We start from the raw sequence: 26,070 nt of genomic DNA, 5'->3' as shown, positions 1-26,070 counted from the left end.
GTGGCAAGTGTAGACTTTTTTTTTTTTTTTTTGAGAGCAAGAAATTACACAGTCCAGTGGTTATGCCATTGCTTCTGACTTTATATGCAAGGTGTTCATGCAGACACATAGGCCCTCCTTTGGGCTGTGTTTTTTTTTTTTTTTTTTTTTTGATACCGCTTCCAGGAAGCCCATCTAGGCTGCAGCCATATAGTGCTGCCCCAAAGAATTGCTGAGCTTGGACTCAACCTAGTGTGGATATGTCCCTGAGCTCTTGCTGTGTCCTTGGTCAACACCAGTTTTCAGAAATAGATCCAGGGATGGAGAGGGCTCAGAGGGTCAAGTGCTTTGTGTATAAGCAGGATAAGGTCCCAACACTCAGACAGAGGCTGTGTGGTGGCACATGTGTGTCATCCCGGTACAGGGTAGGGGTGGTAATCCTGTGGAGACCTGGGTAGATAGGTCCTGGAGGGTTACTGGCCAGCCAGAACGGCAAGCTGCACGCAGTACGAGACACTGCCAGGAAGGTGAGGTGGAACCTGATAAAGACCCCCTAGAGTCAGCCTCTGCCCAGAGTTCACATGGTTGTGCACACCTGTACATACATGTGCACATTCCACGTACAGCACACATACACCACAGTCACAAAGCGAGGTGGTCCTAGGTGTGACTTGCGTCGCCATGACTCCCTCATCCAGGGTTAACCTGCTCATTCTTGTTCTCCTGGCCTATTTTCTAAGACTTTGAAGCTTCTGTAAACTCTGTAATGTTTTCGTTCTCCGAGATGGCGATGCTTACCGATCTCTGCTTTTTCCTAGATATTCTCTGAGTGGCGGAGGAGCCTCAGCGCACTGAAGGCCCATGGCGCCCGGGTTGGTTTTTCCTTTCTTCTTCATCTTCCTTCTTTTTAAAAGTCAACGAGAGCCTTTGCCGACTCTGCGAAGAGGTGTCACGGAGGGGCCCACCCGCCCTCCCATAGCGCCGGCACCTGTCCAGGGACGGCCTCGTCGTGCCACAGCCAGATGGAGTCTTTCCCGATAGGGTGGGGGAGGGTCTTCTCCTTCAAGCAATTATTTTATTTTTTTATCGTTTTTAATTTTAATCATAGTGCACATATTCAAAGAAAGTATCTTTAAACACAAAAAACCCTGAAATGTATATTTGGATCGTTTTAAGGCAATTGAAGACACGCAACCTCAGGTATCCCGCTTTATATCGATAGCTCCTCCCCCGGGAGACAGAGAGTCGCTCTGGTGGATCAGTGTACAGATTGTATATAGCGTCATTTTTACGGAAACCCTTTTGGCGTGCATAAGGATCACTGTGTACACATTGGCCAAGTGCTTCTGTAGATAATGTCTGTGGAGTAAATATTTGACAGGCCAGAACTTGAGTCTTTTGCCTTGCCTTTATTACATGTAAATTTTGAATCTCGTGACCAGTGATTTGGATTTTATTTTGTATTTACAGGGTCTGTCATTAATAATAATTAACCCCCCTCCCCTCATGGAACACTCCCGTTTGTACCTCAACAGATGCAAATTCCCCTCTCGTTCACCCTACGCCCTTTTTGGTACACTTAGAAGTTTTCCTTTTCCATCAATGGTACTGTTTCTTAGTGTTTTCAATTGGAACATATCTTGTCTCACAGAGCTTTAAATTATTCTCCTAAGTTTCTTGTGGATGAAGCGCTCTCATCTAACCTATGTTGGGTTGTGCCACCACGTCTGTACCAGATGTCCCATCCGGCATCTTTCCATTGAATCTTGTAGTGCAACTTGCGTATCATCTTCTCCACCTCCAAGTGTCTGAATGCTTACACAAATAAATTTTATAACTCACTCATTTTGCATACTATTCTTGAAATGTGGCTCCACGGAGCAGATGGGGCACCTGTTTTGCACATGTGCATGGTTGAGGAAGTGTGTGTATGTTGAGACAGGTTGAACGACTCCAGGGGAAAGTGCCCAGATGTCAAAAAGCCAAATGTCCAGGTTATCTTCCTATGCAATGTGTGTGCTAGGTCCCTGAGTTACGACCGACACCACGGGTTTGTGAAACTGCTGAAGTTCTTGCGCTGCTGTGGGGGCCGCATCTTCTGGTCCTGTCCGCCGAGGTCCTGTCCGCGAAGCTCTCCGTTCTTTTCTCTTGCATCCCTCAGCAGGGTGGGGATTCCCCGGTTCTCAGAGCAGGTCTTGCTGGTCTCACTCAGATCTGTGTAGTGTTTTTTTTGTTTGTCGATGCTAATTACTGTCCTCCTTTTGGAGGGTTAGGCCTTGAGAAAGGGTTTTTGGAGCAGGAACTTTGAGTGAACTTAGTGACATCAGCGTGGCCTTGTGCTGGTGTGTATGTCGTGTTCTAGGAAGGCAGGCCAAGGATAGATGTGTCAGGCGTGAGACAATTGCTTAGATTTATTAAGTGGGGTCTAGGTTTTTAGACTATTGTGATAGTCTATTAGAAGTAGTAGATTTAGGCTGGAGTAATAATTTCATCCAAGAATACGTTTTGGCTAGGGGAAATAAAGACAATTTTTTTTTTCTTTTTAAATTGAGTCTATGAGTTATGTGTGCAGTTCCCTCAAAGACCAGAAGAGGGTATGAGATTCCTCTCTTGGGAACTGTAGTTACAGGTGAGCTGCCCTGTGGGTCCTGGGAATTGAATCTAGGTGTTCTTGCAGAACAGCCTGTGTTCTTAACTGCTGAGCCATCACTCTGACCCCAGTCCAGTGTTATTTTATACCAAGTATGTTACCTGGAACAATAGTTTGAGAATATTTCGTGTTTCTAGAGTACTCTGCTTTGGAGTACTGTGTGTCTCTTTTTCTGTACGAGGCTTGATGTATAAACCAAAGGTTGTTGCAGGAAAGTCACCAAATGAACCTGTTCTGCAGAGTGCTGTTGACTTGAAGAGCGTCCCTGAGGGCCACAAGCATTGCTAGTGGAAAGCTCGTCAATTGTACAAGTGGGTAGTGATACAGTAGTAAAGCCAGTTGTCTTTTCTCTTTCCAGTGCTAGTACATGAACCAGGACTTGTGTGTGCTGGGTCAGTGCTTTCCTGGGCTTTTCCTGCAATCCCCGCCATCCTGTCTTTAACAGCTTCTGCTGAGCTGCTGAGAGGACTAGATGCTAATTAAGCATAGGCTTATCAAAATAAATGTAGGCTGGTCCTCTGTACTCAGTAGACCACAAGGCACGGGTTCCCATCTCCTGTGAAAGCAACAAGATGGTCTTTGGGAGTTTGTTGGAAACCTTGCTGCAGATGTGGGGTTGACAGTTGTAAAGTGGATTGCCTCGTTCTATAGTCTCCTCTATGTTGTTACATTGTAGCACAAAATAAATTAGATGTTCTCTGGACGTTTTGTTTAGCTCAGCTTGGCAAGCTGTATTCATGTGTTCACTTCTAGTCCTTTATTCAGAGCAGGGCCTGTCTGAGAACACCACTGCTACCCATTTCACATCACAGGCTACTGTGGGTGAGCACAGCATCACTCAGAAGTCCTTCCACAGTGTACTGTCCACAGCTCATGGCAACCATGCCACCAGTCTGGGAAAAGGAGCACCTCAGAGAGCGGTGAGGCAGGCCGAGTGCCGACTGCTGAGCTCTGGCTCACAGACAGGTTGTCCTTTGGGTTATCCATGTTCCTCCTTATGAGTGCCGAGATTGTAGGCATGCCTCACATGTTGGCTCAATGATGGCTTCCCCCACCCCCACTGCTGTCCCACTAGGTAACAGCCTGTGATGTGGAACCAACCACCTGTGCAGAGTGGAAGACAGTGGGTTCCTTCCTAGCAGCTGGGGTTGCTTGGCTCCTTGACATGGTTCCTGGTTCTGTATGTGGCGTTTTATACTATTCTTTGGCAAAACCTGTAATTGTATATGCATTATATTTCTTTAAAAACCTGGCTTCTGTGTTTCTGCTACAAAATATGGCAATGAAGGTGGATTCCTGAGCACGCATACTGTCGTGCTAGGTCAATAAAGCTCTGGAAAGCTGTTGCTGTGTCTCGTGTTGTGGGATCTGTCAGACTCCGTCTCTCCCAGCAGCTCTGCTGTGCACTTGCTTACTCTTTCTCTGCAGCTGTATGGGAGTCCGAAGTGCCAGGCACATGGAGAGAACTTGTATTGCGCTGCTGAAGAAAGAAGTCATCTCCTCTCCAGCACTGTGAGAATTTGGTGACTGAGAGAGAGCCTGTTCCCAGCACTGTTGGGTGCCTGGTGATGGGGTCCCCTAGATGACTGATGGCAGTGTCTGGGGAGCATCGAGGCCTGTCTGCCCTTTTCACTCTGTGCCTGCCTTCACTCATCAGTGTGCTACAATGTTGCGTTTCTGCCTTCACTCATCAGTGTGCTACAATGTTGCATTTCCTCAGAAACTGTGTCCCTTCCCATCCACCCAGTACCGCCCTTGTGCCCCCACACAAAGAGAAGACACAGGTGGTGGTTTTGCCTCAGACTTGTATGTGCTGGATCATGGTGTGAGGTATTTTTATTCCCTTTTGTTAGTACTTAGAACCATCTGGTACATTGTAAGGCAAATGATTGATACATCTTACTCCTTATCCATGTGAATCTCTGACACTAGTCACGACCCCTCAATGTTGATGGGTTGTTTTCAGGTAAGAAGGCCCTTGCTGGGGTATAGGGCACAGGGAGAGGGGACTGCAGACCTGGCCAGCTTGCGTTATAGAGGATTCTATGCATGAAGGGAATGACAGCGACCCAGCTGCCCTAGAGAACAGGCAAACAGTTTTCCACTGGGAGGCTCAGGTAGTGTTTGGCAGCCAGGTCCCCCAGAGGAGTCTGTCCAGGATGTGGGCTGTCATCCTGTCTGTACCCCATGCCCAGAAGGAATGAGTATAAAAAGAGAAAGACTTGGAGACAGGTACAATAGATACTACTAGAGAATGTGCAGGTTCAAACCAAACCACGGCCTTGCAGGGAATTGGGGCCAATCACTGGGGCTGGGACTACGTACCATTACCATACGATGCTTCTCCCGAGAAGCTCACTCAATGCCCCCCATGTAACAGCACAGACGACCCCAGTCAACGACATACAGCTTCTCATGCTTGTGAAACAGACAGCAAAACATCACGGCCTAGGAGCCGCCACTGTACACGCCACGCACAGGGCGCTGACGCCCACGTATTGCACTGGGTATCTGCTTCTCCACAGAAAACAACCCCACTACATCTTGTAAATAGGAATCACAAACAGCTTGGTCAACTTCCGCCAAGAAAGTAGGTGTGGCGACCAGGGTCTCGCTGGAGCCCACCCCTTCGGTGGAATGGAGTACTCCACAAGTTGCTTATCTGAGAAAAGTTGAGTCCTACGAATGTCCTATTATAAAAGTAGAAAGATTGGAAAAAAAAATGAAATCCAAAATGATCTCATTTACTTAAGACTGCGCCATGTGTTGTGAACACTGGAAAAATCCGTTTGGGAAACAGCAGTCTGCAGGTGAACGGATGTATGGCCCTGCGCTGGCCATGCTGCAGGACGAGACTGTCGTTTGGCACTCTTGATGACAATGTGTCAGTAGTGGCACAAACTAAAGCGCCCCTGGAGAATGGCAAGACACCGCCCTCCCACCCCCTAGGCCTGGAGGGAAAGGCTGTCCAAAGAGGTTGGTATGGGGAAGACAATGTTTGGAGATAGGCCCATGAAGGGATGTGGGCAAGAACCACTGCAGATCTTCAACGTGTTCACACAGGTGTGGATTTTGCTAGGCTTCATTCTATCCTCCAGGAAAGCATCCGTGGCTGGCGCAGCCAGTGGGCGTGTCCAGCCGTCAGTACAGGTGAGATTCTTTGTGACTCAAGATGTGGGCCCGAGAGGCTGAGCTGGTGGCACTTCGGATCACTTCCATCCACCTAAAATGACGGGGGCAAAGGAACATAAGCACTGCGTGACTTTGCATTCCCATTAGTGCCAATTGTCAGTTCTAAAGACAAGTGGAAGAAAGACAAGAGCTTGTCAAAGATGCCCTGTTACTTAAGCAGAGGGTCCCTGTAATCATTTTGGAGGAGCAATGTTTGGGAACCATCAGCTCGGTTCACGTATGGCAGCAGTTCCAAAGGCATTATAAGGGTTGCATTTACACAACCATCCCGTCCCACTTGATGGGCCCATCTTGTACATTTGCAAGAAACCAGGGCAGCACTGGATCTAGAACACGCTGAGTCTGCACACTGCTAGTTGTCACAGTTGAGGGTGTTACTAGTACCAGCTCCCAGGGTTCAGGGACACGTTCAAGAATAATCTGTCCCAAGTTACCTGGTCCAACATGTCTTGAGTGTGGGTAAAGAAGACCGCCTACTCGTGGGATTCGGCGTGGCAAGGCTGCAAGCCTTGGAAAGATCTTTTCTAGATCTCTAAGGATCCTGACCACTGGTTATCAACTTTCCTATTTCTGTTGTTACTTCATAACTAATTTAGTAGTTATGAATCATACTGTAAATATCTGAATTTTCTGACAACCCCCTGTGCAGGGGTCAAGACCCACAGGTTAAGAACTGCTGATCTGGGCTGAGACTTGCCACTTTTTGGGCTCATTTGCAAGCAGTTTGGCTTAGGGTTTGCTGGCTGGTTTCATGGACATTTGCTAGGGATTGTTTCTAGTTGGCCTGTTGACCTTGAAATGCCAGTGAGGGAACAAGCCTACATCCTGACAAACAGCAAGGCCAGAAGAGAACTTGTTCCTGCTGGGTGAGGGGAGGCTGGCATGTTGAGGCCTCTGATTGTTACTACAGTCCAGTGACCTTGGTTGTTGTCTTATACTATGGGACACATTTCCCCAAAGCCCTGTTTTCCCCTTGGAATGTAAATTTCATGGACAGTTTTAAGTAAGAGTTAACACTGCCGAAAACCTGGCAGCCTATTTCCTTCCTGACTCTGAACCACTTCGACACTCAGCTTGCTTGCTTCTTCGTGTGGTTGTTAGCTAGCATCAGCCTTTGGGTCCATTATGGCCACTTGTGCCCCACCTCCCCCTGCTGCAGCTTCCTGGCAGAGGACCAAGCACGTTGGCACGTGCTAGCTAACCTTACATGGTAAGAGCTAACATCTCTACGACACCACGCTGCGGGGCTGGGAGTATGAAGCAGACCTATAGAATGCACACAGACTACTCAGGAGAGGCGAGCCCTGATGTCAGGACAGGGACCATGGTCCTGCAGGTGGGCTGTGCAGACATGGGCGGTGGCACCTACCTTTCAAATGTGTATTCGCTTTCAGCCCTGAAGTAGTACACGTGGGACTTGAAATGCAGCTTGAACACATAGTCCTTGTGGATGTTCTCAGACTCAGAGGGGATGGTGAGGGAGTAGCCCAGCAGAGGCAGGCTGGCAAGGGGGTGACTGTCCTGCAACAGGGTACAGAGGAAGTGGTCAGTGGTGTTGGGTAGGGTTGCTGTTCTAGTCAAGGTCTCCTGCTCTGGACTAGTTTGGTCGAGAAGAAGCCAATCTTGGCCAGTGTGCCGTGGTCTCCTCCTTTAAGGGCAAGTCCATTAGAACGAGTCAGGCATCTGGATAGAAGGCCGCCCCTGAGACCCCTGGTGTGTTTACCTTAAGATAGGGCATGTATGAGTTTCTTCCTCAGTCTCTGCCCCCTACATAGTGCAGTGCCTGGACACACCAAGTTCTGCCTTCCTGAGTCTGGACTCAGAAGGGACAAACTATTCTTTTTCTCATGACTTCACTGTGATGGCCGAGCATAAGTGTGCTTTAGGCTCCCTTCTCATTTTATAAAGCTCTTTCCCCTCCCAGGTGTGTGGCTGACTTCCATGCCACTCTGTCTTTTCCTTTCTCCCAGGAAGCTGTGGGATGGATAGCTTGCCCACCCTGGTATTTTCCTTTTAGATGTTATACATTGTTCTCCAGCTTCCATTTGCCCATTTGTCCCAGAGCATCTGCGTCTACTCTTAAAATTCAACACCACCAGGAGGGGACTCCCAAGACTTGGGCTGACATGTCTTTCCTGCCTTTTATTTTTTCAGTTGGCAGAGTTTTCGCCTCCTCCCTACAGGACAGCGTGGAGTCACCCTCTCCTCTTGTGCCATCCTTGAATAACTGGGTGTCGTGTGTTCATTTAGAGCGGAAGCTCTCCAGTGGACATGGCTGGTCCACTGGAACCCTACATTCCCCCACCCTCACCCCCTGCACTGGATTCTTCACCTGTCAGGTGTTGCAAGCTCTGTACTTCAGGTTAGGGCCAGCTGCCCTGTGTCAGGGGCACTTACCTGGTGTGATTTGTAGAAGAACAGGCAGAAGTTGGTGAATACCACCCACAGCTTCTGCCAGCCATTGCTGTTCTTGAACTTTCTCAGCAAGTTCCCAGAGAGCTGGTTCTGAAAGACAAGTGGGGGGGGGGGGTAGGAGAGATAGGAGGTGGTCAGAAACACAGTTCAAAGGCACGCCAGGGAGTTGGTAACAACTGGTCCATGGCATTCACTGTATCTCAAGAGACTGGTAGCCTCTGTGAGTGGGTCTGGAGTCCCTAGCAGTGAGCATGGGTTTCCCACAACAGACATTGTTCATTTTACATGGAGAGATCATCAGTTGAATGAATTCCTGTCACAAGTTAATTCCTGCCCCGACACAGGTGTGAGTCCTTACTACTATCACCCTTGAATGTGACAACATTAAGGAGCAAGGTGGTCAGTCATACTGGGGCTGGGAAAGGCCCTCGGTCCTATGTGAGTATGGTTCTAAGGAAGTGATTCAGGGCACCAACACAGAAGCAGAGGTTAGCGTGGGGCGTCCATGACCAGGGATGGCTAGCCAATGAGCTGGAAAGGACACAGAGTGTCCCTACAAGGAAGGGGGCAGGCTGGGATTCTGGTCTTTTCCCTGGAAGATCTAGGTCTATCAGCATAGACCTCCAGAGTGGCTCTATGCTGCCACCTAGTGGAGAGGTCCAGAAGCCACTCTGCCAGCCACTGCTTCAGGGCATGCTTGTTGCGTTCCTGCAGTTCCTGTAAACATGAATCCTTGCCGTGTGGAGTGAAGGCAGGGACACAGCACAGACCTCACACCTGACAGCTTCAGATTGTGAAGAGAGCTCCGTCCACCCTCTTGACAAGCTGACCTTCCACCCCGCTGCCAAGTGACATGACTGGAGGTCACGGAAAGGAGGCAGGAGGTGTACAGTAGTGAAGGCTCCTTGATGCCACCCAGCAGTTCACTGGAAACTGTTAGGTTGGCAAATTGTGTATCTATTACCTCACAGTTCAGCATCCCAGGCCGACGGGACAGCCCGCAGCACCTTCTGCTCTTGCAGAAAGCCTGAAGTGGGTTCCCAGCACCCACACTGGGGGATCATAATGGCCTAGGTATCTCAGGCTCTGGGGGGACTCAACACCCCCTTGGCTACCACATGCATATAACCCCACTCTCTGCTGAGAGAAAAGCTTTAAGATACTTCTAAGTCTGCTTTACTACATTTTGTAAGTGCTGATGTCAGGAAGGCCCTAGAGGGAGGACATGTCTACAAGTTCCATCCTTCAGCTGCTCAGAGTGATGGGAGATGGCAAAGTGAGCCGAGAAGGGATTCTACCCAAAGCGCTTCAACCACCCACCCACCCACCCGGCTGCCGCTACCTGCCTGCAGGGGGGACAGGAGATTCTGGGTAGTGGCAAGCCTTGTTGTCCATGAGTCAGACCCCTTCTGCCTGGCCCTCCTTTCAGAACTCTCCCTAAACGACATCACTGGTCTGTCATTGTGTCACGAACCCCAGCAAAGCTTGTAGTGTCTGGCTGGTCTCTTGTCACTGCGCTCTGCCCTCTTAAAGCTGAGCCCATGGGGTTCATGTGGGTGGCAGAGTCTTAAAAGTGAAGCATCTAGGAAGTGAGGCCAAGAGAACTTCTTCCAGGCAGCATCACAGGGCCAGCAGCCACACAGAGTGGAGCCGCTGCGTCTGGGAGTACTGCTTCTCCCAGGATGGTCCTCCCAGGATGGTCCTCCGCTGCTTTCAAGCACAGGTCCCCCTCTCTACTGTGACCTGCCTCACCTGGGGTGCCCTCACACACAGGCCCAGATGAAGGATGGCATGGAGCAAGGGCAGCAAGCAGGCAGCCTCTCACTGGGCAGGGCTTAGAAATGTGATCACAGGATACTAAGGCTAGACACTCACAGGAAAGGGAGTGTTGGGGAGTGCTAGGGTCTTGGCTGGGGCCCCTTGAAAATCTCTTCAGGACACAGCTGTGGTAGGAAACTATAACTGTGAAGGCCACTTGCACAACACAATTCCAAGACTCTTGGGATGTATCTTAAAGAACCTGTGTGTCTATCTCCAATCTCTTCGGGTCAAAGAACCAGCAAATTACTACTGTCCTTGGCTCAGTCTTTCACGTGATATTATGTGGCCCGGGCAAGTCAAGAATTAGAACTTTGTGCATTTTAAAGAATGAAAGGAGTCTTTTTCACAGAAGTCCCTCTCCCCATGGGGCCAGAGTTGGAGGCACTGAAGATGTAAGAAGCACAAGCTGCCATACAACTAGAGGGGACTGGGGAGACTCACACCAGCAGGTGCTGTTGGCAACGCGACAGGAGACAGCTTTGCTGTTCCTATGTTTGCCAGGCTACTTTGAAGTGGGATTTAGAAAGGTCTAGAAGCTGTGTGCGGTAATTCAGTGGAAGGCTCACCTTCAAAGCAACTTTCCAGGCATGGGCTACTGAGCCCATCTGGAGACTCCTGCCCTGGGGTCCCTTCTTGGGATATATCCTGTGAACTGTAACTATGCCCTGCTAGAAACATCTCATCTCCCTTCAGACCGGGCTACCCCCTGGGTACCTGATTCCACAACTGCCATGGTGTGTGCAGCTATTGGTTGAGTATGGGCTGCACTGCTGTACAAGGGCAGAATCTTGCCCTTGGCTAACTCCATGGAAAAAGACAATGTGGAAAGCAAAGGAAGTGAGGAGGCTCTCAGGCGGCAGGGAATCTGCACTGCATTTACAAAGGAGGGTACCACCCTGTCCCAGCTGTAGGATGGCTCCAGCTCCTTATACCCTTAGGCTGGCTGTTCTGCGCCCGCTGATCACATAATGCCCTCTCAGTGGTGGGGCACAGTGGCGAAAGGCTGGAGGTGAAAGCTAACTCAGGCCCCGTTTCCTACCTCCACAGCAATGCTGAAGTCCACCATGGAGACACTGGTGCTGCGATGCCAGCACACGTGCACCATCGTGTTGCCACGGTGAGGGGCCTGGCGCTCCAGCGATGTCCGAGAGGCACTCAGGTCATCCTCTGACTCCTGGTCAGCCGCTGTGGCTTCATCCGGGGACTCTGCAGAAGGTTATCAAGGGCAGCACTGGTGTTTCTCTTCCCTACGACCAGCCTGCAGTGCTGGCAAGGCTGTGGGGTAGGGACTCCCAGTGTGGTCCCCCAAGGGTGCCCAATGAGTAGGATTCTAATGAGACCTCCAGGGTAGAGCACCTTCCCAGAATCCTCTTCTCTGGCTGAGAATCCTTCCTGTCTGTAGATACTGGGCCTCTGGCCTGCTTCCCCTCTCTGTGAATATCAGCTAACACAGGGCAATGTTGGCTTGGAAGAGATGACACCGTGGTCCCTCTCATTCTCTCATCCTTTAACACTGATCCCTACATAGGAGGCCTCCCTGCCTCTCCCTCAGGGGACAGTCCTTGTAGCCCTGGCCTTGGACACGCCTACTCCACTTACTGTTGTCAGGGGGGCTGCTGGCAAGGAGCTCGGGGGTGGGTCCATTGCTTTTCTCTGCCAGGTCAATGGCCATCTGGATGTCCTCCATCCATTTTTCCATCTCTGACCGGGAACTGGGGACAGAGATGGCTTGTCAGACCACGGCCAGTCAAAGGCAAGCAGTCAGAGGTCAGGTTCAGGAGTTACCTGGCAGCCACGATGATAGATTGCCGCTGGCCCCGCAGGGTCAGGCAGTGGGGCACACCCCACTCCTCCTCACTCTCCTCGATCTGTGGAAGGAGAGTTTACCAAGTCACTGCTGGGCAGCAAGCCAGGCACCTGGTGCCTTTGTGGGCACTCGGGAACTGGCTACCACACCAGTAAAGGCAGAATTCAGAGCGGGACTCAGGCCCCAGAGGAGCCGTTTCCATAGTCAGGGAGGACGCTCTAAGGCAGAACTCAGAAAGGCCAAGGGATATGTTGCATTAAGTCCTTTTGACAGCTCATATACTTCCTCTCCACCTTGTGAAAAGATTGACATAAGGTCCTTGTGCAGAGGCAGGTGCCCTGTGGATACCTGATGACCAGGATGCAGTGTGGGGCCTGCCTACCAACTACCTTGGTGAGGAAAATTGGCTTTGTCCTCAATGAATAGGCAGCTAGGGCCAGCCAAGAGACAAGAGAGGCAAGCTCATACCATACAGCCCAGGTTAACTCTCCCTGCATTCTACAAAGACCACCCGGGGACCTTACATGTGCAGACAAGGTAGTGTGTCTCCAGGGTCCTCCTTGTTTGTGGACCCTGGGGATCTGCTCTTCACAGAGGGGCAATGCCCGTACTGGACACTTACCGTCATGCCATAGAGTGGGAGCTGTCCGTGGACTTTAAACTGATTAGATGCCGTCAGTCCCCGGCTGGTATACAGCAAGACATCGTTGAACTAGAGGTACAAGCAGAAGTGTGTGGGCCGAATGGGTCCTTCTTACCTCCCAGGTCCTCCCACGGGAGTAGACGAGGGCTAGCCTCAGGATTTTCCACATGGTTCTGGGACTGTCAAGGACAAACCGGCTTGCCCCACTCACCAGGAAGAACATGCGCTGCTGAAGCCCCTTCCCGGAGAGCTTGCTGAGGCTGCCCAGGCGGATGAACTCCTGCAGAGCGGACAGAACCTCAGTTTACTCTCAGGGCGAGGGTCTGGGCGGCGCCTGGATTCTAGCCTCAGCCCTGACCCTGTCCCGTGACAGTAGAGCACTGACAGTGACCACTGTGTGCCGTGCTTACTGCTTGCCCCCAGCCTCCTTGCTGTTAAGTCATGGCGACGTGCCATCTCTCTCCTTCCCAGGAACCTTTGTGGCAGGCAGCCAGGGGACAGGGAAGATGGGACTGAGGGTAGAACACTCTTCTCCACGATCAGCGGCTGTGGTTTTTAGGGACCAGTAGCTGTTGAGTATGAATGGGCGACCACAAAAGAATCTGAGGAGCTCTGCCTCTTGAGTCGTGCTTTCCCTGAACTCTAGATTCCCAAGAGCCAGTTCCCACAGGAGCAGGCACGTTAGCACAACAGTGTTGTGTGTTTTTAAGAAGGGGGAGGGGGGTCTTTTCTTTTTTCTTTCCTTTTTTTTCTTTTTCTTTTTTCTCTTTTTTTCTTTTTTTTTTTTAAAGACAAGGTTTCACCACATAGCCCTGGCTGGTCTAGAACTTGCTATATAGACTATCTGATGGTCCTGAACTCCTAAGGTCCACCTGCCTCTGCCTCCCAAATGTTGGAATTAAGGTATGTGCACCATGGCTGGCCTAAGATGAGAGTCTTGCTAGGTTGGCCCCCAACTCCTAAGCTTAGCTAATCCTCCTCCCTCAGCCTCCAGAGTATCTGGAGTTATAGCATGGACCAGTATCTAGTAACGTGCATAAGTTCTACCGCTCATGATGGCCACTGTGTCGCCTGATCAGAAGCCACCCTCTCTAACGGCCTCTCATCCCTTCAGGTTTTACTCGGACGATTGTGATCCAATCGTTCAGGGAGGCAGCTTTTTGAGCCAACGCCTGTGTTCGTAAGGCAGCACCGAACCTCGTAGGGACATGCCGATTTCAACCTCACAAGTAGACAAGCTCCATGTGCAGAGCAGGTGGTATGTGTCTGACACACCTATGTGCTCCTGCTACCTCCTGAGGTTCAGTGTTAATCCCCTGTCCAGACAGATGAACAAAATGATTAAGAAACTTGCCCAAGATCATCTGGCTGGCTCACGGAGGACAGAACCAGCACCTAGCAAACCCTTGTGATGCTGGGCTGTGTGGCTGCCTTTGCAGGAGAGATGGCTGCCCTGAGCTATCTGAGGCTCAGAGCAAGGCTGTGACTGCCGTGGGGTAGCCTGGGCTCAGAGCATGGCTGCTGAAGCCACCGAGCAGACCGGATGCAGCATCTGAGGTAATCTTAACAAGCCCGAGCTGCTCTAGGCTCAGTGCGTAGGGCACCAATGTGGAGGATCCCATTTCGATGGGCAAGCAGGCCCAGACTGTTTGGGTCTGGGTAGGGCTAGGTACACCCAAATATCCAAGGCTTCTCCCATGGGTCTCAAGTCACATGGAGTACAACTTCCTGGGCAAGGGCTAGGGGACCTCTGTGGTAAAGTGCTTACTGTGCAAGCAGAAGGATATCCATGTAAAACGGGGAGGCATGGTGGTGTGTACCTGTGATCCTAGCACTGGGGAGCTGGGGACAGGAGACTCCCTGGGCCTTGCTTGGTGGCCATCCAGCTTAGCCTGCACGCATGCACACACACACACACACACACACACACACACACACACACACACACACACACAGCTGCTATATGTCGAGCTGAGTGTGACAGCTCATAAACTATAATCTTAGTACTCAGGCGGAGGAGGCAGGAGGATCAAGAGTTTGAGAGCAGCCTGGGCTAAAGATCAGAGGCTGAGCATGTCCAGGACCGGGCTGGGGCAGGGTATGAATACAGCCAGCCATCCCATAGAGAGATCAGGTGAGATGTGATCAATAAGCGAAAAATTACGTCTCCTGGATGACCGCCTCCACCCTGACCCCAAGGAGCGTAACAGAACAAGCGTGGCTATTTCCTACCTCCCTGTCCCCACTGGGCTGGAGAGAATGTGCATTAGCCACACGACCCCTGAGTGAGTTTCTGACACTTCCAGCAGGGCAAGTGTGCTAACAGGGTAGCTGAGCATAGCTTGTCCACACCATTCATTCATCCCACGGAGTGTGTGTGTGTGTCATAGGCTTGGACCACAGATTGTGAGTGTGTGTGTATATGTTGTGTGTGTGTGTCCCAGTCTCGAACCACAAGTGTGTGTGATAGTATCGGACCCTAACCCTGACCATCGCCATCACTGGCATTTTTCTACCATGTTTTCTGTTTTCACTCACATAAGTTTAGAAAGCACGAAAGCTTTCTTAAACTGTCTTTGCAATGTGTGTGTCGAAGGAGGTGGCCTGGGAAGGCAGGATGTAAATAAGTACATTAACCAATCAGGAGGCCAGAGCTACGACTATGCTGGCAAACACTAGGCATTCCCCTGCTCTCCCAGGTGGTGCTAGGAGACCATCGAGCCAGCTCCGCCTTCCAGCCCCGACAGCCCCCCTGACATTACCCGACACCTTGTGCCTACCCTTCCTGGGGTCACAAGATTGTCAATGCCGATCAGATCTTTCTTGAGCTCATGCAGCTTCTGGAAGTTCTCCATCTTGATCATGGTACCATGCAGCTGTGCCACCATCTCTGTGATCTCCGCCAGCGCAGCTGAGGAGGGGAAACAGGCTGCAGCTTAGCACAGTCGGGACCGGACCCTCAGCGCAGTGCTCAAGATGAGCTTACCCCAGGATGCTCTGTCTCTGCCAGTGTGGCGGCACTCCAGGCCCGCTCCATCCTCAGACCCAACAGACAGTTAATGGGCATCCATTGGTCAGCAGGATGGGAGGAGGCTCAGAGGGGACAATGGGTGACTTAGCCCCACGGTGCTGATGCACAGAGGGACCCAGGGACAGTCTCTTGGTCTCTGTATCCTAGTCCCTGATCAGCGAAGCCACCTCATGTCTTAACAGGTAACATTCAAGCCCATTTCACTTTTAAGGACAAATGAGCCCCACTAGTGACTAGAGAGACAGAATGCAAATTGATCAGGTTTGCTTGGGGGGGGGGGTCACGAACCCTGCCCTTGTGGGTGACTTGCTCAAAGCTGGGAAGGGCCTTTAGCCATCTAATCCAGGCATAGCTGACTGGTAATGCCAGTGGTGTGAGACTAGATGGCCGAGAGAGCATCCTCCTGCAGTAGACCTGAGGTGGGAGTATTGAGTCTCAAGCAGCCAGGTGGAGGCAGACCTCTGGGAGCAGGCCAGCAAAAATGAACTTTCTCTGGGATTTTAGTCCCTGACCCCCTGGGTGCAAAAGAGAGGGTTTGTGCTAATGGGGAAGGAAACAAGTGTTCTCTCTATCAGCATCACCTTCCCATAGGAAGATCAGGATGTAACCATCAATGATGGAACCCTAGGATACTACATCAGATGGTCCCCAGAGGCCCCCAGTGGGCCCAGCATCCTGCTGTGGGAGCGTGCACCCGCATCCCTACCTCTGCAGTCCCTGAAGTCGGCGTGGTTTGGTGGGTGGTGCTTGCACAGCCTCTCCAGGACATGCTTATAGTGCATGAGCCGGTGCAGCGGGCGCAGGAGGAAGGTGTTGAGCGGCAGGTAACACACCTTCTGCAGCTCGAAGTCTCGGCAGAAATGTTCCAGCCGCCGCGAGCCCTTGATGGAGGTCTCCAGGGCCTCCAGGGCCTCACTGTGCTTCCACAGGTGGGCCGCCAGGTGCTTAGGGAGGAAGTAGATGGTCACGTTAGCAGACGGCCGGCGTGATGTGTAAAAACTGGGGGAACCTCTGTGTGCGGGATTTTACGCATTCTATTTTTCGTATGTCACTACTTTATTATTTCAATGAGCTGCTAAACATGACATGGAAAACTCTGGGAAGGCAGTAACCGGTTTAAGTCGCACCTGCATTAGGAAGTAGATGAGCTATGGGAGGAATATCAAAGGCCTAAATGCCCCTTGGAAAAATTAGTGGCAGTGCACGGTAGGCATGCAAGGCCGGGCTCCACTTTCTTTGTGTGCCTTGGGGTTGATGTGGGCTGATGCTGGCAGGTGGGTAGTTCATGGTGTGGGCTGGGGACCACATGCTGCAGAAAGACCTGGCTGGGGATAAAACCATAGGTGAGGCTCTCCAGGTCATGTTATAACCAGTGACTTGATCTGACACACGACACAACGGCATTGTGAAGAGCTCAGCTGAACTCAACCCACACAGGAAAGATGGCCACAGGGCACGTCGTGCTCCTGTGCGCTGACCAAGGAGCAGGCTGACTCTGCTTACCATGAGCAAATGCAGCTTGGTGCCTGGGCTGGAGGTGGGGCAGCAGAGGCACAGCGAGCAGGCATCGCTGCTGCTAACCCAGCATGCTACATTTCTAGAATCATCTGCTGCTTCCCTCCATGATTTATAAGAATCTTTTAATAACCAACAATAAAAACCAAAATAAAACAAGACAAACAAAAATCATGCGACTCAACTCATTCCTCACAATGGCTGCTAGTACCCCCCACCCCCTACCCCAGTCTATTTTTGTTTGGCTTGCACAGAGCCCCATGTTGCAAACCCTTGTGAAATGCCTTAGAGACTGAGGAGACTGGCCGAGCACAAAATGTCAGCCCGTGGACTAAGGAATGCAGTGCCTGGCACGGAAGGTATATTTTTAGTCTTCTATGCTAGTTGATGGAGATGGCAGCATTACCAGCTTTTGGTGGAAGGGCGGTGGGGGTTCTTGGCAATCAGGCCTGACAAGGCTACACAGTGGCTGGTGATTGGCATGGAGGAAATGTTCCTGGGAGTGGGGGAAGGGCCGGGCGAGTCTTCCCCACCACTCCTGAGTCCTGCAGCTATGCTTCCAAATAAGGCAGGGGTTGGTTTTTCATTTCAGAGAAGTGAGAGCTAGAATGGGCTGAGAAAAGCATGCAGCGAGAGGAGAGCCATCTTAGGGATGGCCGGCGACTGAGGTATTAAGTCACATCAGGGAAAAAGGAAGCTAGCTGGGTCAGGCTGCATCTGGGCCAGTCAGCCACAGGACACTGGGGAAGATAGAACTGTGAACCTGTGAAGACCCAGTGTGAGGACAAAGAGGTGACGAGAGGAGGCGCAGTGAGCTTAGCTTAGACAGGGTCCTATGATCACAGCCCAGGCTGGTCTCGAACCTGGTCTGGCTCACAGGACGGTACCACCAGGTCCAGCTCCACAGTGTGTTTTTAAAGGCATCGATTAAAATGATTCTGTATGGGCTAGAGAGATGGCTCAGTGGTTAAGAGCATTGACTGCTCTTCCAGAGGTCCTGAGTTCAGTTCCCAGCAACACGCATGGTGGCTCACAACCATCTGTAATGGGATCTAATGTCCTCTTCTGGTGTGGCTGAAGACAGTGACTGTGTACTCATATACATAAAATAAACCTTTGAAAAAATGATTCTGTATGATGCTGCCACAGTGGGGCTTTTCTTCACACTCAGATTGTCTGGTACCAAGAGTGAGCGCCAAGTGGACTAGAGGCTTAGGCAGCGATAATACTGCAATACCATTTCATCAATCTTAGCTGTATTAATTATAATTACATCAATGAAAAATGTTACGAATAGTGAAAACCATGAGTGTTGAGTGTGTGTGTGGGAACCCTATGCACTCTGGATAAAACTGAAGATTGCACTGAAAAACCAGAATCTGTTTTTAAAAGGCTCCTAGAGATTACTCTCCCACCCACCTCACAGTGCTAAGACTCAGCTGTGGAACTTGTCAGGCTATGCATGCTTTTCTTGATTGATACCCGACACTTCACAATCTAACACAGCTTTTCTCTGATGCTGCCCCACACTGCAGTACAGTATGCTTTAAATGCACTAAATTTAAAGACACTGATGCTTCAGGGTCTACTGAGTTACATGCTAATCTTTATTAAAAAGTGGGGAGGGCTGAGGACGTGGTAGAGAAGGAGAGTGATGCATGATGTGTGTGAGGCCCTCAGTTCAACCTTCCAACACCATGCACATACATACACACACGCACACACACACCATATATACCATACACACACAAGCCCCATACATACACACACCATATATTTTTCCCATATACACACTCCATATACATACACCACACATACCACACACACCCCATACACAATACACCTCATATACACATATACCCCATACACATATACCCCATACATACATACCCCATACACACACACCCCATACACAATACACCTCATACACACACAGACCCCATACACACACACACACACACACACACACACACATCCATATACACCCCCATACATATGCCCCCATATACATACCCCATATATACACCCCATATACACATACACCATATACACATACACCCTATACACCCATACCACCCCCACACCATATATACACATACCATATACACATACCCCATACACACATACCCCATACACACATACCCCATACACAATATATCTCATGTACACACATACCCTATACATACACACCCCATACACACACACACACACCCATACACATCCCCATATATATATATATATACCCCCCAATACACACCCCATACACACATATACCCTATACACCCCCACACCCCCCACACCATATACACACACACACCATATACACACACCCCATATATGCACACAACCCATAAACACCCCATAACACCCCCATGCACACATACACACCATACACATCCACCATATACAGCACACACCCTCTACACCCCATAACATCACACCACCCCCACACACAATCACACCCCACACTGAGCAGGAAGTTGACAAGAAATGTCTTGAGCATCTCTTCATCCTAAGACAGTGACCTAGCCAAATGGACAATGGGAATAAATCAAGCCTCATAGTACCCTCAGTCCTGTGGGTGCCCTCACAGCATCCTCAATCCTGTGGTGACCTCCTACACATAGCTCTCTTTACCGTGAACAGCGAGCAGGTAGCTCTACTGGCCGGCTGGCTGTACTACACATGTCAGCAGCATGAGCGAGCGGTTGCCCTCTTAGGGATCATTCCTTTCTTAGGACAGTTATCAGGGACTGAGGTTACTGCCCCAGCTGCTGAAATTTAACACTCCTTAAAAATGCAAACACAGATGTGTTCATCAGACAAGCTGTGTGAATCAGAGCAAAGCCTTCTGTATTACAGGCATCACTAACTGTCCAACTGAGCAAGCACTAATCTTAAGCAACGGTAGGAGAGGATTATGGGTTAATTCTTCTTAGCTCTCTTGGGTATACTCTCATTGTAGATGCTGCTGTTCAAAAACACGTTTGCCTTTGATGGGCTTAAAGACATGGAATTCATTGGAAGGCCTAGATACTCTGGCATCTAGGACTTTGTCATGCACAAAGGACATCAAAACAACTGACTGAGGAAACATTCAGCAGAAACATTGTCTCAACCCCCAACCAGTCCCAACCAGCCCCAACCAGCTCACCTTCATGCCCTGAATGTTTTTCAGCATGACGTCCCCGATTCTTTGGTAATCTCCTCTGACGTGGGCATTTGAGCGGCCTTCCCTGCGCGAGAGAGGTAGACACACAGAAGATGTTAGCAATGGAGCACCCACTTGGACATCTTTCTTCCGATCACCCAGCTGGATTCCTCTCCAGTGGTTCCTATGTATTTTTCTCAGGAGCATATACATTAAGTGCTGGAAGACATCTAAATTAGCCCCTGGTTCAGTAGAGACTTCCTCTTCTATCCAGGTGTGATTCCAATACTTGGGAGGCCTTGGTAGGAGGATTGTGAACTGGAGGCCAGCCTGAGCTATATATATAGTAAGACCCTGTCTCAAAAACCAAACCAGCAGCTGGGCAGTGGTGGCACACGCCTTTAATCCCAGCACTTGGGAGGCAGAGGCAGGCGGATTTCTGAGTTCGAGGCCAGCCTGGTCTACAGAGTGAGTTCCAGGACAGCCAGGACTGGAAACCTGGACAGAAACCCTGTCTGGAAAAAGCAAAACAAAACAACAAACAAACAAACAAACACACACCAAGAACCAAACCAGCAAAAGATCTCCATTTGTTTTTTAAAGAGAACCGTGGTTGCGTATGATGGATTTTTTTCCCCTTCTACACTCACAAGATCAGTCAGCATAAACAGCACTTGCCCCAGTTGGCTATGCACTGATTCTATCCTTGGGACTAAGAGACATTCGTAGGGAGCAAGACACCAACCCCAAGTCAGGGGCTCTGTTCCTGAGAGACCATAATTAGAAGCAATGAACCTCCTGCAGAGCCTTGAGAAAGGGACACTGTGACCGAGGACTGTCAGGAGAGCCATTCCTGGAAGGGGAGGGGCAGATGACACAGAGAGAGGCAGGATGGGTGGGCAACTGGAGTGGGGGTAAGGTGGTGTGGGGCCCTCCTTCACATACAGGCCTCAGGAGGCACTCCTAACTCAATGCTCAACTAGCAACGAGAAAACAGTAGTAGTACTTGTTGACCATTTCCCTGGTATTGTGAGCACAATTCAGGCACCGACTCAGTTTAACCCTCAAAACAAATGAGAGGCAAGCTGTATCTTTCTCATTTTCTCTCTTGGGAAGCTGAGGTACACAGAAACCTGCTTGTCATGAGACCATGAGCTCGCACGTGGCCGTGGTGGTTTAATCTCCAGGGCTACACTTGTACAACATGCACGTTCACCTCCGAATTCAGCGGTAGGAATGGATAATAAACGAGGAGTACCTTGACATCCATCGCTAAGGCTAGCCACAGGCAACATACAGGCAAGAGACAAGCTAAACAAGAGGAATGATAAGAACCAGGCACAGGGTGTCAGGTTGAATATAAGTGCTGCCCAGAGAGAGGAAAAAACCAAAAACACAAACAAAACCCCAGCCCACAGATGAGGCGTGGGGGGGGGGGGGGGAGGTTTACAGAGATCTGGGAGCTCCTGATCCTCCAGCAGGGAGAAGAGATTTCTGTGGGGGCGCGCGAAGCCTTCTCCAATGGCTGCCTCTATCTGTGGCTCTCCAGGGATCTGCAGGGAACCAGGGTGGGGGTAGGCAGGGTGTGTGCACAGGCCTCATGAATGTGTGCACAGGTTCAGGAGCGGTCACATCTGCAGACTAGACACAGGGCCACCCTCATCCTCTGCCCCGGGTCTCTGCAGCAGGCACTCAGGGGCTCTCCTTGAACTACCTGTTCAGATGTGGCATAGAGCACACATGACAGTGCTTGAGGACCAGGAGCACGGAGACCACTGAGGCAGCGCCACGGTGTACCTGCTGAGCTCTTTAGCCTTTCAAGCCTTCCTGCCCCATCCTTCCTCCTGGCTGCCATAACTACCTTCCTTCCTCTCCTCTCTAACTAAACAGCGATCTGTCCCTCTGTACCTGTCCCCTGCTTACAAGATTCTGGCACAGTTCCTGTAACCCCCTTTGCTGCCTCTCTTCTCTCCTCCAGTCCACGAGGAGCCACCCTCCCTTTCTGCTCTCTCCTCCTTCATCTAGGTCCTCCACCCTTACTCTCCACAGCTTCAATCCACGATACCAACTCTTTACGTTACTGCTCTTCAAGCCTACTTGCTCGGGGTCTGCGTTTCTCAGACCTTCAGATGACCTGCCAGGGTCACCAGGATGATGCTGGTACCCGGCTCAGACCCTTGGTGCCCCTGGCAATCCTTGGCCTAGTGCTAAGTCCTGTAAGTCCTGCTCATTATCCCCTCCCTCACTGTGAGTTTATGCTGTCTCTGGCATTCTGGGTTATTAAATGTCTAGTGAGTACAGCTCTCTGTATGAGTATGTATGGCCACTCTGCTGATCCTGCTCTGCTTGATAATTTAATGATGGCCGCTCCACCTAAACACTTGACAAAAGGAGGCGACTGAATTCACAGGAAGTTCCTGCCTGAAGGATGCTGTCTGAGGGTTGGAGGCGTTCCTGCTGTACCTTCACCAAGGCGCCTCATTAGAGCTGCAAGGTTCTCCCCTCCCCCTGTCCCCCCTTCGTACAAGAATGAGGAAGATGTTCCAACAAAGGAAGACCCTTCTGCTAAAGCCAGAAGATCAGGTTCCTCACAGAATGGCAGATGCTCACCCAAACAGAGGGAAGGCACAACTCACCCTGGAGATTTCCTGGAACCTAATGGATGGCCCAGAATTTACAGATACATGGAATGGCCCAGGTGTGTGTGAAAGGTCTACTTAGCTCAAAGAATGTTAGGTTAGCTATTTCCATGACAGTGGCTTGGGTGGAACGGGCAGGGAGGAGGATTCAGGCTTCTATTAAAGGAAATACTTCCTCACGCATGGCTAAATAATAGCCTAAGACAAACTAAACATGAGCAGGGGGAGGGGCAAGAGTGCGAGGCAAACTCAGTTACTTCACTCCCTCTACCCTGAGGTGTGATCTCAAACGTGTGGTGATCCTCCTGCCTCAGCATACCGGGTAGTAGGACTACACGCACAAGCCTATGTGTCAGCACATGCCTGCCCAACTATTTGCTTAAAATATCTACTGGTATTAAAACCTTCAACAGGGGACTTCCTTCTTGTGTCTGCTTGCTGTCAGAGCTCTCTCTCTCTCTCTCTCTCTCTCTCTCTCTCTCTCTCTCTCTCTCTCTCACACACACACACACACACCTGGATTCTTATTCTAGAGAGAACACTGGGTGAGAAGTACTAGTCAGTCCACATTGCAGCGAGAAGCCACATTTCCGGGGCATTAGCTCTGGGTGATGTCATAGGAACAGGCTGCAGCCATCTAGAGCTGTGCACAGCATGGAACATTTGTCTGCCCTGCCCTCCCAGATCAGGCAGAGGGTCCAAACATAGGACAAGCCCATGGGTCTGGGGACAGGCCTCGAAGGCTTGCTGCTTCACGCGGGATTCTCTGAGTCGACACATCTAAGGCATTTTATTTATCTTACTAAGAACAGCTCAAAGGTCATTTTATTATCAAGAACATGGAAAAGTAATTATAACTTGTCCAGAACATCCTCCAGATGCTAACCCCACAAGAAAAGGGCCCTTGTTTAGAAGGCAGGGCCACTTATTTGTTTTCTGACTAATTACTGCACTGTGACAGCCGAAAATTCTTTTGACAGTTTCACTCAGGAAAACCATGATCCATACAACGTGAATAACTTACTTCCAGGAACACTTACATGTGACCTCATATGCAATGTATACAATGTGTACACATCAAGACAGATACCATGCATTTTTTGGGCTTTTTGGTCCTGAAGGAACACTTGGACCAGTGTGAGCTGGTCAGTCACTTGGCAGCAGACTGACCAGGAAGGAAGGAGACAGCAAAGGACATGAAAGCAGCCAATTGCCAGCCAGCGGGCAGGCCCAACCCACAGTAGGGCTCCCTGGGCCAGAAGCTTCTATGCCAGCTTCTACCCCAGCAGTGCTCTCAGGAGACAGACAGACAGATGCTGCAGAAGCAGGTGGGCAAAGCCTGTCAGAGAAAGTAGTCCTTGCCTCTCCTGCTCAAATCCCAACCTAGGTTCAATACAAGATCCACTCAGAACCCAGACTGAGGCGTCTCATAGCATGCCGATGGCCTCTCTGCACGCCTCCCAGTTCTCCAGCTAGGGTACACAAGGACGGGCTCTGAGGACCACCTTGGAGACTCACTCTGTGTGTGTGCAGACCTAAGCATGTTCATAACCCCAGCCCGCCCCCTTTCCTCGTAACTAGAGGTCGACCATAGGAGCACGTTTCCTGCCTCATCCTTTGGACTGATGGTGCCCAGGCTGGCACAGGGGAGAGGGTGAAGGCATGACTGACAAGCTGCTGGGACCCACACGTGGAGGAGCATGACCGACTCCTGAAAGCTGACCTCTGACCTCCATCCATGGACTGTGCTATGTTCATTTGTACACACAGAATTTTTTTAAAGTAATTTTTAAAAAAGTTAACTGAACTCGTGGTATTCAAAGGAGCGTTCTGCAATGATGAAAAAGTGCTTTTAAATCTGTTACCCACCATAGCAGTCATTTCCACAATACCTGTGGTTAGAGATACTGAGACGCCGAGTTTAACTCGTTATTTACGTGGCTCAGCATGGCCGGGGGGGCTGAGAGGACACACCAGCACGTGTGTGTCTTACCCAGTTGTCCTTTCACTCCCACAGTCATCTTGGGTACTGACAAATTAACAGAGACACCAGACTCTTTAGGCACGAGTCACCCTTGTCGGGGGAAGCGGGGGCTTATGCGCTTTTCAAAAGTAGAGTGCTGTGAAGGTCAGGGAGATGGGGGCAGGGTGTACATGTGTGCACATGTGTGCAAGTGTGGACAGGATCGCTCAACATGGACCACAGGGGATGGCTGCTTCTTTCGAGAGAGGGTGGGGAGTGAAAGTGGCCGCTTTGGAGCTGAGAGCCTCTCTGCTGACTAGCTGTGTGGGGTACATCCAAAGGCCTGCAGCTTCGGGAAGGGGTTCGTTTCTAGAGCTGTCCCATGCAGGCCTCATATTCAGTCTCAGGCCACAGGAAGAGATTAAACTTAGCCTCAAAGCTGTCACCACAGGAAGTGCAGCATCTGCAATGATGGCTAGGACACCAGAGGGAGGTGCAGAAAGGTCTGCTTGCTCCTCTGAGCTACTGAGAACTAACCCTCTCCCTCCCTCCCCCCACCCTCATCTGCTGATCAGGCAGACAGACACAGGAGAGAAAGGCCCTCAAGAATGAGGAACAGGGTGTTCAGAATTCAGATCAAAACCTAGTGTTGGGCCACCCAACGCATCTGACTGGACTCAAAGAGCTGAGGTCTCCTCTGGGCCTAAGTAGGAATTTATCTTTAAACTAGTGTAGGCCTGGTGTAAACGCTGACTGGATATAAAGGACAATTCTGCTTTTTGAGGCTTTGTGATGGTGAGGGAAAGTAATTTGAGACAGCATACAGACAGCTCAGAGAGGGCAAGGGGAGCCAGCGGCAGGCAGGGCAGTACCATGAGCAAGGTGCTGCTCTTTCTTCCGCTGGCCCTGCAGGTCCCTGCCATTTTCAAACTTGGAGAATCTGTCTCTGGACAGGTTCTCCGTCTACCTTGGAGGTGGGGTAGCTGTGTGTTGGATGGAGCGTCCGCCCATCCCAAGGTGGCTTTCTCTGAGTGTGTTTGAACAGCTGAGTAAGCAGGACTTTGCTTTCAAAAGGAAAAAGAAAAAGAGCGTTCCAGCCCCATCGCAGAACTCATCAGTCAAGTTACTGTTCTGTTCTGAGGAAGGCGTACGTCGGCTTGGGCCAGCTCTGTGCAGCCTTAGGCCTTCATCCTCTGCTTGGGTATGTTTGCATGGCGCAGAGGGACAAGGGTGTTAACAGACTTGGGGTGGCCGAAGCATTCCA

General features: G+C 50.5%; 2 protein-coding genes across 10 annotated transcripts in view; one reads left to right on the top strand and one right to left on the bottom strand.

Moving 5' to 3' along the window:
• Stk24 (serine/threonine kinase 24) overlaps positions 1–3,975 on the top strand; it is a 96,310-nt gene extending 92,335 nt beyond the window's left edge. For 3 of the 4 annotated variants that reach the window (XM_006518918.2, XM_011245043.3, XM_017315988.2), the window contains exon 11: positions 798–3,975. In XM_006518918.2, the coding sequence (XP_006518981.1) occupies positions 798–834 (37 nt within the window). In that variant the 3' untranslated portion in view covers positions 835–3,975. The remainder of the gene's footprint in view (positions 1–797) is intronic. The other variant, NM_145465.2, reaches the window with a different exon arrangement.
• Positions 3,976–4,417: 442 nt separating this feature from the next.
• Positions 4,418–26,070, bottom strand: part of Farp1 (FERM, RhoGEF (Arhgef) and pleckstrin domain protein 1 (chondrocyte-derived)) — a 248,577-nt gene continuing 226,924 nt past the window's right edge. For 5 of the 6 annotated variants that reach the window (XM_006518914.4, XM_006518915.3, XM_030247776.1 and 2 more), the window contains exons 17-27: positions 20,208–20,289; positions 16,245–16,482; positions 15,288–15,418; positions 12,719–12,787; positions 12,487–12,576; positions 11,843–11,925; positions 11,657–11,769; positions 11,097–11,263; positions 8,219–8,326; positions 7,191–7,342; positions 4,418–5,852 (exon numbers count right to left, since the gene is read on the bottom strand). In XM_006518914.4, coding sequence (XP_006518977.1) covers positions 5,771–5,852; positions 7,191–7,342; positions 8,219–8,326; positions 11,097–11,263; positions 11,657–11,769; positions 11,843–11,925; positions 12,487–12,576; positions 12,719–12,787; positions 15,288–15,418; positions 16,245–16,482; positions 20,208–20,289 — 1,315 coding nt within the window. In that variant the 3' untranslated portion in view covers positions 4,418–5,770. The remainder of the gene's footprint in view (positions 5,853–7,190; positions 7,343–8,218; positions 8,327–11,096; positions 11,264–11,656; positions 11,770–11,842; positions 11,926–12,486; positions 12,577–12,718; positions 12,788–15,287; positions 15,419–16,244; positions 16,483–20,207; positions 20,290–26,070) is intronic. The other variant, NM_134082.3, reaches the window with a different exon arrangement.

Source organism: Mus musculus, chromosome 14 (assembly GCF_000001635.26).
Source record: "Mus musculus strain C57BL/6J chromosome 14, GRCm38.p6 C57BL/6J".
In the NCBI taxonomy this organism is placed as follows: domain Eukaryota; kingdom Metazoa; phylum Chordata; class Mammalia; order Rodentia; family Muridae; genus Mus; species Mus musculus.
Note: the sequence above shows the minus strand (reverse complement) of the source record. Positions and strands in the feature narration are given on the sequence as shown.